Source organism: Pelophylax lessonae (assembly GCF_965119305.1).
Source record: "Pelophylax lessonae genome assembly, chromosome: 2".
In the NCBI taxonomy this organism is placed as follows: domain Eukaryota; kingdom Metazoa; phylum Chordata; class Amphibia; order Anura; family Ranidae; genus Pelophylax; species Pelophylax lessonae.
In genome coordinates this window covers 151,828,315-151,844,418 of record NC_138769.1, presented here as the reverse complement: position 1 = coordinate 151,844,418, position 16,104 = coordinate 151,828,315, and the positions used below count along the sequence as shown (strand labels likewise).

The 16,104-nt window shown below is 40.7% G+C and overlaps 1 protein-coding gene across 2 annotated transcripts in view; it reads left to right on the top strand.

The window, feature by feature from the left end:
- Window positions 1-16,104, top strand: part of SLC43A2 (solute carrier family 43 member 2) — a 120,029-nt gene that overhangs the window by 69,457 nt on the left and 34,468 nt on the right. For both annotated transcript variants that reach the window (XM_082245152.1, XM_082245151.1), the window contains exon 5: window positions 2,674-2,750. In XM_082245152.1, coding sequence (XP_082101278.1) covers window positions 2,674-2,750 — 77 coding nt within the window. The remainder of the gene's footprint in view (window positions 1-2,673; window positions 2,751-16,104) is intronic.

The following is a 16,104-nucleotide window of genomic DNA, read 5'->3' as shown; positions in this document are numbered from 1 at the left end:
AACTCCTTAATGCATAAGTACTGATTTATTAAAAGGAAAAGGCATAAGAGTAGTAAGAAATTGTTATAAACTAAATACATTGATTTAACTATGCTAAACAGTTATATTCAAGGCATACCGTGGATGAAAACAGTCACAGTTGCTTGTGCTCCTATCTGAACTGTCAAGCCGAAGTAGTGGTTAGTGTCATACATGATCACATGTACAGCACCATGACAGCTGCAGATCAAACAGAGACCAAGGTGTCAGCTTCCTTGGCTGTAAAGGATAGGAGGGTTTAGTTCTGCTTTAACTGGTACCCTTGCAATCCAGGTTCCCATGAGCATGCAAATGTAAGTGCACCCAGCAGTCACAGTCCCCTACTGATTTTGCTTATAGGATGCAATCATGTCACATACATGTTTAATGGTCTCAGCTTGCAATGTGCATAGAGCATCCAAATTGTACCAATTTTCTGTCCTTGCTTAGAGGATGCACATAATAAGATTCTACAGTAAAATAAAAATAACGAAGTACAATGTGACAAGCACAGTAATTGCTCACTTAAGCCAGTCATAGCCAGTTCAAATCTGTCCGTGTGGGCAATCGAGCTAGTTTATCTTTTGCAACCAAGAAATTTGCTCCGTCTATGGCCGATCTTAGGTATTAAATATCATGTATGACAAGTTTTTAACATTGAAACCTTCATTCCTAATCAGCAGCATATGAATTCATGTCGTACTGCATATGCTTGCCCCATATTTTTTGATTTGATATTATTTACCGCCTTTGCTTCTGAGCAAATGCAATAGCCACAAACACTAGAGAAAATACTTTGTTTGTTTCTGTTACATCAGTACTTATATGTCTTATGTCTGCATGCTGGAGCCTATACTCTTTAGAAAACCACATTTGTTATTGAATTTGCTGTATTTCTGCTTTGATGGGCGCATAGTAAATACTGTGTGTTGTATATACAATTTACATGATTAGGATAAGATTATGTCCTTCACACTGCTCCATGTATGCATTGATACAGTTGTGTAAGTTCATACATTTAAAATATTATCTCATAGCATACATTCTGTTACATGTTTCATTAAAAAGACTTATGCCTCATACACACGCATCGATAGTTGGCCGTGAATTTTCGGCCAACGTCCGATCGGCTGATTTTCGGCTTGTTAGTATGATACTTCCGACAACCGACTCCAACTTTTCGGCCGAAAAAAATTTGGTGTGCAGGCTATAAAATTTTTGTTGGCTGTCAACACAACGGCCGATTTTCCGTCAGTCAGTACAGATTTCGGCAGACAAAAATCTGATGAGCAAGACTGGGCATGCTCAGAGAAGAAAAAACACACGGAAAGTAAACCAGCACATGACATCACTTCTGAAGTTGATTTTTGTTGGCCGAGAAAATTCGTGTGCAGTCTAGAGCACATTTCAACCAACAAAACACAACTCTGGACAAAAGACGGCCGATCGGTCGGCCGATAATCGTTGCACGTGTACGAGGCATTAGGCTCTAGTGCGACTTGTCATGTAACTTTGCACCACGGTCGTAGATAATTTTTTTTCCGGGGGGGGGGGGGGGTAACCTTGAGTACTCAGAGAACAATAATTATCACGCCTGCCACACTGTGACAGATTGTGGTGTGTAAATATATACAGTATATACAGCGCCCCCAGCAGGCACATCTGTTAGTGAAGCAAATAGTAAACATGGCTTCAATGTAAGCCGGGCCCTGCCTGTAAGCCTCGTGGATGAGACAGGTGATATTCCCAGGGGCAGTGCGGCTCCACCAGCTGATAGGCTACACTAGCCTAGCTGCTGTGAAATTGACTAATGCTCTGGGAGGGGGGGGGGGGGGTTGGAAAAACTGACCACCCCCCCCCCCTGACTCCCCCCCCCTTATCTACGCCCCTGCTTTGCACACATAAATTTGCATGACAAGTCTTAGCCCATTGATTTCAATGGCACCTGTTCCAATCTGTCTGTTGAAGTCGCAGCAACTTTGAAAAGGTTCCTGCCCTACTTTGATGCAACGTTCTTGCAGTTTTAGTGCCAGAGAATGTAAAGTCGCATCAAAGTCACACTCCAAACTCGCATTTGAAAACACGTGACTTCAAAGTTGCACTAGTGTGAACGAAGCCTTAGAGGACTTTTCTAACATAAGATACAGACCGATCCTGAGTTGTGTCAAGAACCTCTGATTGGAGGAGAGGCAAGTCACATGAATTTGACAAGTGTTTTGACCAAGATGTCCTCCTGGCTTTGTATTTACCTTCGGAATTCTGAAACTTGTGGAGCACTAAGCACACCTGTTGTAAAGTGCGGCTCTAGGCTTCATAAATGTGTTTTTTTTTTGTTTTTTTTAGGTAGCGGTATGATTTCGGCAGGGCCTTACCTTCTTTATAAATGGACCTAATTGCACACAACATAAAGTTAGATGTGTTTTTACCCTTTAGGGCAATAGTTTATAGACCATGATACTGCCTGTCCAAGAAGAAATAATTAAACCCACCTCTACAAAGACTTATTCACCATCGTCCTTTTTTCAGAGTTTGATAAACCGCAAATAAATAATTATTATTTATTCCGACTCCTGTTTACAATTCGTTGTGTATAGGACATGTCAGTTTGGAAGCCTCAGTCGGTAATGATCCATGCCTTTTTTTTTTCCACTACAGCGCTGTCTGTGCTGATTTTCGTAGCCTTATGTCTAAATGGCTTTGGTGGAATGTGTATGACCTTTACATCTCTTACAGTAAGTATGAAGCTGCTACTTCACGTGTCATTACATTTTCTGTTTTCGCTGTGAAAATGACTGATATCATTGAATACGTTTGGATATCTTCTATAGCAGGGGTCTTCAAACTATGGCCCTCCAATTGTTCAGGAACTACAATTCCCATCATGCCTAGTCATGGCTGTGAATATCAGAGTTTTACAATGACTCATGGGATGTGTAGTTCCACAACAGCTGGAGGGCAGTAGTTTAAGGATCCTTGATCTATAACAAAGAAAGTAATATTGAGGTTGATATTTTTCTGGTTGCTAAGGGAAACCTCAATTATTTTTTTTGCACTTATAAAACTTCCACTCTGTGACATGATAATGTATACATATATAATGACAAAGTCTTTAACCTTCTTAGCGGTATTCCCGAGCGTGGCTCGGGGTTAAATTTCAGAGCCAAAAGCGGTAACCCCGAGCCACACTCAGGGTACCGCCAGAAGCATCGCTGGATCCTGTAAAAGAGGTTTCTTACCTTGTCACCGGGATCCAGCGATGTATCTCAGCGGTATGCGGCGGCGGATCTTCCACTCGATCCTCTCCGTGCCCCGGCTTCCGTCTCCTGCGACGTGACGTTCGCAGGGGGGTGGAACCGGCAGCAAATTCAAATGTAAAACACACCAAACACACTGATACCATTCAAAATAAAATAAATTCACATTACATTGCCCCCCAGTGCCCTTTCCTTCAGTTTTACTGTACTTTTTATGTATATATATATATATATATATATATATATATATACACGTGTATATATATATATATATATATATATATATATATATATATATATATATATATATATATACATACATATATATGTGTATATATATATATATATATATATATATATACATATATATGTATATATATATATATATATATACACATATATATATGTATATATATATATATATATATATACATATATATATGTATATATATATATATATACATATATACATATTTTAACTTTTTTATAGTTTTTTATTATATTATAATTTATGATTTTGTGTCTCAATCTTTATCATACCCGAGATGTTATAAAGAAGAACGCACAGTAAAAAAAAAAAAAATATGTAAACAGTTGGTTTGGGCTGCTCATTCTCAAGGATTACATGCAAAATAATGGTACCGCTTTCAGCACCTAAAATCCGAAAGAATCATACCGCCAGGGAGGTTAAAGTGAAACTACACTGCATCTGAGCACCACAAACTGAAAATGCTATTTAATTCATTTTTAATATTCTATGCAAACTCCCCCATCCACCCATGTCTCCATGCTTTATTTTGCTGAGAACCCACTTTGAAAAACACTCCCTAACATTTCTGGCTATGACCATCTTAAATAAGGACAGATGGTTCATGTAGCATGTACTTCCTGGAATCCATCTACCCTTAGCTCAGGCATGCAGGCAGGAGGACGTGCTTAGCTGAGAAAACCCCTCCCCCCTCCTGAAGACTTCTGAGATGTATGACATCATTTGCCTAGGCCTGTAAACCAGGACGTAAGGCTCGATTCACACCTATGCATGTTGCTTTTGAGCAATTCAGCAGTGCCTTTTGCTAGGCTTTCCGCATTTTGACACGTTTTTAATGCGTCTTTGATTCTTTTTTATTTTTATTTGGCCAATTTGTTGTTGGGCAGATTAAATAATGCAAAATGGGTCAGAAACGCAGGACTTGCATTTTTGATACATGCTCATTGAAGTCTGTTACATGCAAAAATGCTGCATTTTGGGGGTAAAAAAATCCTCAAACCCTTTCCAAAATGGCAGAGGTACCAAAATGCATTGATGTGAATATGAACGTGTTACAACCCATGTAAAATAAATGAAATGCGTTTCGGCAAAAAGCATGAAAAAAAAAACATTAGTGTGAATGGAGCCTAACTGAAGAAATGTAAAAAGAAAAGTTTAAAAACAAGTAAGGCCCCTTTCACACTTATGCGACGAGATTTTACCACGATTTTGAAAGCAATGGCTATGGCTATGGCTCAAAACGCAATCAAATCGTGGCAAAGTAGTGCAGGAACTACTTTGAAGTCGGTGCGACTTCAAAACGCACTGATATGAATCAGGCTCATTGAAAATACAGTAAAACCTTGGTTTGAGAGCGCTTTGCAAGACAAGCACATTTTTTAAATAAATTTTGACTTGATATACAAGCGATGACTTGATATACAAGTAGCGTCATGTATAAAAAAGAAGAGAGGAGCCTCTAAGTGTAGCAATATGGTTACATTTAATGAAGGTTCAATATTTAGTAACTCACATGGTTGATGATTAAAACAGGCACATCTAAGGATGCAGGCATCTGGGGTAAAGCTGTCCACATAGACCGTCCTCTGCACAGCCATCTTCATCATCCCTTCCCCGCTGCACTCCACGAGTGATTCAAAGCCTCACTTTCAGATCACTCTACTGCAGGCTATTCTTCCCGGTCACGATTGCAGACTGACAGTGGTGAGAGATGGTGGTTCAGAAGATGGTCTATGTGGACAGCTTTACCCCGGATGCCTGCATACTTAGATATGCCTATTTTAATCATCAACCATGTGAGTTGCTAAATGTTGAACCTTCATTAAATGTAACCATATTGCTACACTTAGAGGCGCCTCTCATCTCTCTTATATTCTGTAGCTCTGCTAGATTTTGCTTCTAATCCCCTTGGGAAGGCTGCATATTGTGGATGGATATTTTATGGTTACACAACCTATCACATTGCTATAATCTTTGTATATAGACTATAAACTGAAGAACTTGTGGAACAAATCATCTGAGTTTCCATTATTTCTTATGGGGAAATTCGCTTTGATATAAGAGTGCTTTGGATTACAAGCATGTTTCCGGAACGAATTATGCTCGCAATCCAAGGTTTTACTGTAATGGAAAACGACTTGTCATGCGATTTTGCGGTCCAAAATCGCGGGACAAGTCGCACTAGTGTGAAAGGGGCCTAAATGTGATCCACTTTCCTTTCTATTTACTAATGGTAGCAGCATAAGGATCAAAAATAGACAATGTTAATTGGGAGAGTGAAGTTCCGCTTTAATATAATAACCGTCTAGCTTAGATATTAGATCCACTGTTGCAATAATTTTGGTGTTGAAAAGGATGATTGCTCTTGGCCAAAATGCTGACACTTCTGTGATAGTGTTTGTACACCAGTGGTAATTCATCAGTTATATTCAGAGAGAAAAAGTCAGAAACTCTATAATGTATATATTATGGCTTAAAATAAAAAAAATAAAAAAATTGGCCCTACTGTGTATGTATGAATGTGAGTTAGGGACCTTAGATTGTACGCTCATTGAGGGCAGGGACTGATGTGAATGTGCAATGTATATGTAAAGCGCTGCGTAAATTGACAGCGCTATATAAGTACCTGAAATAAAATAAAATAAATAAAATATCAGCTTGAAGGACTACATCACTGTGATCAGCTGCAGCAGCGATTATGGGCCGTACTGCTATGAGTCTTGTTGCTTAGGGACCCCAGTAGGTAACACACGCTCATACACACTCTGTCATAATGTGTCTTCTGTGTCATTGCCCTAATCTGAAAATGGGTGAGCTCAACTGTATGATCCCTGTTTGTTTTTCAGTATCCAGTCTTTTCTTTTTATAAGTAGCTGTTTGTTTATGTAATACTTATTATAATCCCTTTAGGGCACTGGTCCTCATTTGTTTGATTTTATGGTTCTTATAGTAATCTCCATGTCGTATCGCTATTCTGGTGTTAGCGATACGGCCTAAACTGGCCGTGCAGGGAACTTTTGTTATATTATCATTATGATTGTCAGGGCTACACATTCAAACCGCAAATAGCAAACAGTTTAATCCTATACAGAATTTTTCACTGTATGAAGTGTACAGAGATTTCGCAGTATATTGAATTTATAACCCAAATAGCCTTCAAGTCTGTATTGCCTGACTAATCGGAAATCTTCGTGGTAGAAAACAGCAGCATAACAGCAAACGGTTAAAGCTGGCTTATTTTAGACAAAATGATCTTAAAATAGTTCTACTTCTGCTGCCGTCTGTTGCCTGGTTCCTGAAGAATATCGCTGCTAAGGAAGCCAGGGTCGTCCTTGGTTTAAGGCAGATAAGCCGGGGGGGGGGGGGGGGGTTGGTTATCCTTCAACATAGTTACTTCTCTGCATAACTGAAAGATAAGTTCTGGGAATAGACTTTCTCCCCTCACCCAAAAAATAATAATTATTTGCATAGGTGTCAAAATAATTTCACATTTAAAAATCTAAATAAGGTTTTGTGTAAAAATGATATGAAACCTTTTTGTACATATCATGCCTGAACCTAACAGTAACATGTCGTATGATACAGTAGTGTCCTATGATACTCTACAGAGCAGCACTTATAGCGGTTGTATCCTCAAAAAAACAAAAAAAAAACAAACCCTGCAGGACAAAGGCATAATGAGCTAGTATGCATTGCATACTAGCTCATTATGAAATACTTACCTTAGAACGAAGCCTGGACACGGTCGCCCGGACACTGCTGAGGCAGCTGACATCTTCCCCCGGCATCTCTTCCTGGGTTCGGCAGCTCCGGCGCTGTGAGTGGCCGGTGCCGCGATGACGTCACTCCCACGAATGCACGTGGGAGTTCACTTTCCGGCAAGGAGCTCTGAAGGTCAATCGAAGCAGGGCGAATATCTCCTAAACCGTGCAAGTTTACTAGATTTTAATTTTACCTACAGGTAAGCTTTATTATTAAGCCTTGAGTGGGGATGATCAGGCAGTTTTAGGACTCATTCACATGGATGTTGCTGGTTTTACACCACCCCAATCTGCATATTTTTTGCAGCGGGTACAGCCAGGTGTTTCCACTTACCTGAGATGCTCCGTAGCTTCCTTTCATGTAATTGCAAGTTGACCGATCACCTGCAGTTAGGAACAGATATCCGGCCCTGGTCATAAACAGTCTATGTACAGGGCTACTAATTTTAGCCACATGAAATCATTCTTTGGCCTCATTCACACAAGGCGTACATATAAGCTTGTGGAAGGTGGAAGGATGCTTCCCTGTGCATGCAGTTCTATTGCTGTCAATTGGGAAGCAGCTGCTGCATGGACGCAGCCTCTGCTCCCAATGTGTGGGTGCACCTGAACCTGCATAGATGTCAGATTGGGAGCAGTGGCTGTATCCGTGTAGCTGCTGCATCCCAATTTACAGCAATGGAATGGAATGCACAGAACACCTGTGCACCCCCGTGTGGGTAAACACCACCCTCCAAGGGTGTACAGTTGTGTACGCTCTATGTGAATGAGGCCTTTGATTACATGTGAACAGCCATGGATAGTATCAGCCTGTCATTGCTTTGCCCAGGCTTTCCATCTGCAGTAAATCAGAAACACTTGGCTGTACTGGCTACAGATAAATCAGAAAATCTCAATGGCCAGGAACACCACATGAATGAAACCTTTGCACATAATGTATATCCTTTGCTTTTAGTATGAATAGCTGTGTGATTGTTGTGTGATGTCACTAGTGGCTATGTGGCTATGTATTCTGTGACAAACAACAAATTAGGTTTTGGTTGATTTTACCCATACTGTAGTGGAATAATTCCTCCAAGAAAAACCCTGTTTAAAATTTTAAATTCAAATTTGTTAAAAGCTGAATAGCAAATTAAACAGAAAGACAGGTCCACTTTAAGGCTGGTTTCACTGGCTGTCAGTTTTTAAGGCGGACCTGATTGGACCAGCCCTTGTTTATCTACAGCGCAACGGATGTTAGCCGACATGGGCATCCGATTCGATCCTGTCTGCCAAAAACAGATAGGGATCCATTTCCCATCCATCCGTTGGATCGAATGACAATCGGATGGAAGTGGACAGGTGGTCTGTTTCCATCCGACTGCCTCATAGAGAACAGCGGGGCTGTGTCCGCGTCCGCTCTGCATAACGGAGCAGACACGGACTTGTCATCCGCCTGCTCAGCGGGGATCAAAGGAGAGATCCCCCGCTGAGCAGGCGGATGCACTTTACGACGTGACATTTGCCCATGTCATAATAGGGACACTTCTACTATGTGTAGGTGTAGAGCAGAAATACCCAATATAGAAAATAAAATTGGTGGTAAGTCTTAAAAGAAAAACAAAGTTGTAAATAACCCCCTTTCTATCCAACAATCCATAGGAACTACTTAACAGGTAGATCCTTATTTTTATGGTATTAAAGTTGTTCTAAAGGCCAAATGTTTTTAACCTTAAAGCATTTTCTACATTAAGGTAAAAAAACCTTCTGAGTGCAGTTTCTATTCTATTTATTCCAGCCAGTGTTCCTGTGAGTCCCTCCAGAAAGCAGCTCCAAATGTACTTGTTTTCTTGGTTTTTCTTAAATTTTGTTATCTAGAAATGTATAGATGTCTCTGCCATTTATCCTCAGAAATTCTTATCTTTTTGTGTATGCACCAAACAGCATGTGTCAGATAGAAAAACATTGAACACTACTGTAACAGAAAAGTGTGTGATAACTGATTTGCCGTCACTCCCTTGGTGTCTGCATACTGTCAGGTGTCGATAACTTATATGACGTTCTCTTTGGTTCAACCAGTCTACAATTAGACACCCAGCTCACCCCCCCCCCCCCCCCCGTTTTTTTTGCACAATACAAGAAATGAAAGCTAAGCATCTTTTTGCTTTAAATATAAAAAAACAAATACGAATTCACAGTGTACAGCAAGATAAAGTAGAACGCTAGCTAAAAGTAAAAATGCATAGCACCAATTAAAGATATTGGAGAAAAAACAATAACCCTTAAAGGTACGTGGGGGCTTTCACGGCTGTATAGATAAAGAGTGAGGTAGCACAATCAAATTTAAAACAAGACCTTTATTACATAATTTTATAATAAAAGAGCTCATAGACCTATATGACCTTGTGAACAATATGAAATTGTTACAACCATAAAATATAACCATCAATAAAAAAAACCAAAACAAGTGTTAGATTGTTAAAAAATTGATGCACAAAATTTTCAGTGGTGGATTCCAATGCATTTTGCCGCCCACTGCTGCTTTATCAGGGAGACCACGAAAGCACCTGAAAAATTATTTAACAGCATATAATACAATTCAGAACATTCTGAATGTCAAATGTCACCATGGAGGTATTGAAGGCTTACCATCAAGAAAGTAAGGCTGGCTAAACACAGTTCAGCAGGAACCGGCCGAGATTCAAACCATTAATGGGCAGGCTGAAAGTCCCAAGTTGATCAATCGATCAACGGGGGTACAACCAGCCTGCCAGATTCACTTGAGATTATCGCAAGCAGTTGCTATAGCCCTTAGCGATAATCACTGTCTTCTGCCGGCAGGGATGGCTTCCTGCCGGGATACTTTTAATTTTGCAGCAGTTGAGGTTTGGCCTGTCGCGGCCCCTTTGTCCCCCTTGGATGGTCCATTGACTGTAACGTCACCGCCTTCCAGTCTTGACAGGGGTCAGGTGGTGACCCTTCCGGACTGCAGCAGACAATATAAGCTTGACACTTAAGCCCCGTACACACGAGTAGAAATTCGGCCGGGAAATTTCGTCCGACGACCGATCTGCCGATTTTCGGCTTGTTAGTATGATGCTTCCGACAACCGACTCCAACTTTTCGGCCGAAAAAATCCTGGTGTGCAGGCTATATAATTTTTGTCGACCATCAAAACACGTCCGATTTTCATCTCATTAGTACAGATTTTGATGGGGAAAAATCTTACGAGCAAGACTAGGCATGCTCAGAGAAGAAAGAACACATACAAAGCAATCCAACACATGACATCACTTCTGAAGTAGAATTCTGTCGTACGGGAAAATTCGTGTGCAGTCTAGAACTCATTCCAACCAACAAAGCACCAATCTGGACAAAAGACGGACGACCGGTCGGCGGAAATTCGTTGCGTGTGTACGAGGCTTTAGGGGGAGATTTACAAAAATCAGAGCACTCAGAATCCAGTGCAGCTGTGCATGGTAGCCAATTAGCTTCCTAAAAACCTGGAAGCTGATTGGTTTCTATGCAGACATGCACCAGATTTTTTTTATTTGCACTCTCCAGTCTTAGTAAATCTCTCCCTTAATTTCTTGATGCTAAGCCTCTAATACCTCCATGGTAACACTTGCCATTCAGAAAGTACTGAATTGTATTATAATACAATGTGCGATTCACATACATTTCCTTTTGTGAATGAGCTCTTATAGACTGTGAGCCAGCCCAGTTTAGATGTTAACAGCTTGTATATTCATTATAATATGTAGTTTAAACAGCGGAAATGTCAGAGATTGTTTTGAAAGATAGCAGTGTCTTTGTATAAATGCTTATCTCCGTCACAGGCTCTATTGAAGGCCAGCATCGGTGTCATCAGTTAAATTTGGTCCAATTTACGCAGATGATTGTGTGCTCAGGGAACGGGTTCTGTTTGAGTTCTTTTCTGGTTGTGGGGGAGGAGGGATGGACTTGGTGTTCTCAGTTTGAGGAGGCCAGACAGAATGTGCTTGTTTGTTATTACAATAGCAAAGCAGGAAGATTTTGGAATGGCTCAGAGAATGTGCCCATTTACAGGGGGGCACGTTACCAGGTCAGGGAGAGCTGATAAGGGTCTTCCTATCGGTCAGGGAGAGCTGATAAGGGTCTTCCTATCTAGACCAGGAGAAAGAAGAGCAGACAAGGCCAAGGACTTCAGGTTGTTTTTGGAGAAGGTCATGATAAAGAGGAGACGACAACCTCAGATGTGCTCTGTGGGTGTCACCAAATATTTTTATATTTTCTAAATGAAGGGTTATTAAAAATTTCAGAATTGGCTTAGCATAAAAACAGTTGCGAACTGAACTGTACTAGCACAAGGTTACAATGACTAAAATAAGGAACCATTTTAGGTGCGTGGTTGAGCACTGCAATTTGTAGCTTGGTTAGCAACATTATATATTCTATCCACCTTATATCATTTTTTTTTTTTTAATCAGGAAAATGTTTATTGTGCCATTAGTCATCAAAAACAAAATACAGTAATCTAGACATATAGGAAGCCTAGAACATACATCAAAGAGGTATACAAAATTCACTTGATAAGGAAAATAACACATCCTAGGAGTCAGATCATCTCAACCATTAGGAACAGTAATGTAGTTACATAGGATTTTAGAGATGACAAATCAAGTCCTGTAGAACCTAAAGAAAAAGAAAAAAACATTTGAGAGCGTAAGTTCTAAAGGCCTGTACACACGATAAGAAAATCTGTAGGGTAAATTCGTCCGACGACCGATCTGCCGATTTTCGGATGGTTAGTATGGTGCTTTCGACAGCCAACTCCGACTTTTCGGCTGACAAAATCCTGATGTGCAGGCTATAAAATTTTTGCTGTCCGTAATACAACGTCCGATTTTCGTCTCATTAGTACAGATTTTGACGGAAAAAAAATCTTAAGAGCAAGACTAGGCATGCTCAGAGACGAAAGAACACAAAGAAAGCAATCCAACACATGACATCACTTCTGAAGTAGAATTCTGTCGTACGGGAAAATTCGTATGAAAATAACTTCTTCACTTTCCACATCAGACTAGCATGCCACAAAAAACGGACGACAGATCGTTTGATAATCTGATCGTGTGTACGGGGCTTAACTACTCTCACCCCATCAGGAAGAGAAATCAACGGCCAACGGACCAAAAACAAAATATGGTTCTTTCTATCCCCAAAGCTTTGAGGATAAACATAACCTCATTGGGCAAGGACAAAAATTGCAGATTTGTGATTCTCACTTGCGATAATACTTGTGTATGGACAACTCTCTAATATCCTACCCTAGAGGGAGATGTCAGAAGGTATTTAACATTCATACCTGTAGCAGTCTGTGCATGACCAGTTAAGGGTGAGCAGGTCTTGGAGTGTCCAACCATGCCTGCCATATAGAGTAGAATTTACATGTTGGTATGTTAAATGTTCCCATATAGGAATAAAGTTAACCAGTTTTACCCTCTGTTTCTTCGCGGGTGCATGTGACAATAACCAGAATCTGGCGATTTGCTTCCGTGTGATATATAAAAGTCTAATGCTAGCCATACACGTATAGATTTTTGGACGGGAATATTCTTTGAACATTCTTTGAACATTCTTTGAACATTCTTTGAATAGACGAATGTCGTTCGAAAATTGTCTTTTGCTTTTAACATTTAATTTTAAAATGAATGTAATTTCTGAACGATTACCACATACACTGCCCGAAAATTCATTGATCGAGAAAAGTTTTCCCTTCTGCCCCTACGAATTTTCCCGTCGCTGCAGTCAAAAAAGGACATCGATTTAACCCCACTAACGATTAGAAAATCAAACGAATTTTCTTGAAACGAAAATTTCCGGATGAAAATCTATACGTGTATGGCCAGCATAAGTACCGCAACAATAATTGGAGGGGTATACATTTCTTCATCTACTGCTACTAACAAACAATAGGATCGGAACCTTGACCTTGTACACTAATGAGATCGCATCAGTCACATCTTTCCAATAACAGGATCATTTGGGGCTTATATAGTTTAGTAGCCTATCCTATTTTGTTTTCCAAATTATTTCAGGGTCATAGATTACCTTTTGTATCATCCTGCTGTTGTTCTACAGCTCTGGCTTCTACTTCTCAGTGGTTACCTGTCATCTGTGAATCAGCTGGTATTGTTACTCTGTGTTTAGCATAGCCAGGTGCAATTTCTTAGAGTAGTGACATGTCCATTGAAGGAATTTTCTGAGTGCTTTAAATAAACTGGAGGTGTCACATAAGGATTAGGTGTGCATTGAGTGAGTTACAAACTCCCCTGAGTTACCCTCAGCCTCGCCTTTTTCTGTCCAGACCGAATAAACATTGTAGATATTCATAACTTGTATACCTAGTGATTCAGTTACTTCCAACTTCTGAAAATTTAAATCATAGTGCAGCGCAGTCATAAACCCTCTTAGAATGAATGAAATGACTCAAATTGCATAATCAAACAATGGAATTTGCAGAGTCAACAATGAAAATAATAATGATAATAAGGGAGACAGTCTATAGCTTGAAGTGATGTAAGAGAGAAAAAAGTCCACATGTGGTCTGGTGAACAACAACATTCAGTGTGATTTCTGTGCTCGCAGCTTCCCACCAGCAAGCATTATCTGCCTCAATGGTACGACCCTGCAGGGTCAAATCGCATAAATCACTTAAAATCTGGAAACTCAGCTCCAAGCACACAACCCTCAGATGTTTACAAAAGCAGTCTTCACCACGGAATGAGTGGCTAATACAAACGAGTCTCCAGGATACATCCCCCGAAATATGTAATAAAAAACCAAAGGGATCTAGTGCTCTCGGTATATATTGCCAAATTTATTAGCCCAAAAACAAGAATCCCACTTACATTGTATCCATAGATTAAGAGCATAAAAAATGCAGAGCGTGCAGCGTGCTGTGCTGTGATGCTTCCTAGTTACTTCCTGGTCAGTACGGCCGTGGATCATGTGACCAATCCCCCGTACGTGTTACGTCCGAGTAGGCGGGACTTCTTCAGCGATCCCCTTTGTGCACAACCCTTGGTTACACTATAGCTGATTATACATGGCTGTTTTTTTTTTTTTCCAGCTAGTGGGTTGAAAGAAGAAAACTTAAAGCGAAGCTCCGGGCTGCTTCAGAAAAAATGAAAAGTCAGCAGCTACAAATACTGTAGCTGCTGCTGACTTTTAATATGAGGACACTTACTTGTCCACAAATCCAGCAGTGTCTTCACCCGAGCTGATTTTTCAATCGGCTCTCGGGTGCTGCCACCGCCATCTCGGGTAAGGGAAACTGGCAGTGAATCCTTGCGGCTTCACAGCTGATGACTCCTTACTGTGCATGCACAAAGGGCGCTGTGCTTTATAAATTGCCCAGTGAAGGGAAAAGGAGGACGGGGCCTGAACTCCCGGGGGGACTTCACCGCAGCGAAACCAGGTGCACGCTCTCCCCCCCTGACAGGTGCAAGGGGATAGCAAAAAAGCGGAATTTCCCATTTTGGGTGGAGTTCCGCTTTAACTGATTCTCCTATCCACAAATTTGAGGTGGATGCGGGAATCCGTATTCTGACAGCGGAGGCTGCATCAATAATCAAACTAACGTTTTCCAGCAAGCCTGCCCGCAGTTGACTACAGCATCCCTATACAGTATGGATGAACTATTCTCCCACTGTGATTAATAATTGCATGCAGCTGATGGTCAGCTGATATTCCTCTCAACTCCTTCAATTTTTCAATTGGAAACTTCAAGGAGGGTGTTGACAGGGCCATTCATGAAGCACATTTTGTATGGTTCATCAGAAACCAGTAGTTTGCTCTGTGTATAGCGTGTTTATAGACTTTGTTTGTCCCAGAGAAGAGCATGATGGGAGAGATCCCTCATTACAAAGGTTGAGTGCTTCTAGGGTGCATAGTGGCTTTTACCTTTGACTTGGTGCATACTTGGTTGCAGCAAAATCATATATTTTTTTTTTTTTACTTTTTAATGAAGACAAAAAAATGATTCATTAGCAGGGATGAGCTCCGGCAATACTAGTCTGAATCTGCCTGAGCAATCCTTCAGGGAAGTTGTCACTGCAGACCTCATAGTTACATAGTTACATAGTAGGTGAGGTTGAATAAAGACAATAGTCCATCCAGTTCAACCTGTGTAGGTGTGTGGGGCCTTAATCATCTCTTATACTCCTCCAATCATAAGCAGTCGAGGAATTCCCCACCGTGCCACTGTGCGGATACACGCTCCTATGCATGAGTTGCCTGTTTTCTACCATGTTGAAAATATTCTTTATGTAAATAATATGAATAAATTCTGATATGAAGTAAACTCATATACTGCCCTATAGTTGCAAGTAAAGATGGGCTCGGGCGTGTTCGGGTTCCCACGTGCCCGATCCCACCAGGAAGCCGACACTGCACTCCGCTAATCACAGGCACTGAGACATTTCCCGATTTGTGCAGCTGCGGACTGGGAAATGTCTCTCTGCCCGTGATTAGCGGAGTGCAGTGTCGGCTTCCTGGTGGGATCGGGCACGTGGGAACTCGAACGCGCCCGAGACCATCTCTAGCTGAAAGTAATGCTTGGCCTCTGGCATTGCATCACTAGTGTTTATCGAAGTTATGGATGTGTGCTATAAATGGTGTAACTAATGATAGTAACACATTTACCACCCACAAAAGGACTCGAATAAGATTTCGTTTTCTCTGGAAAAATGTTATTACTCCCCTAGAGATTCCTTATTTTTATTCCTGAAATAATTGATAATATGTTTCATTCGTGATTGTTTAAATTTTGTGTTAGAAATAG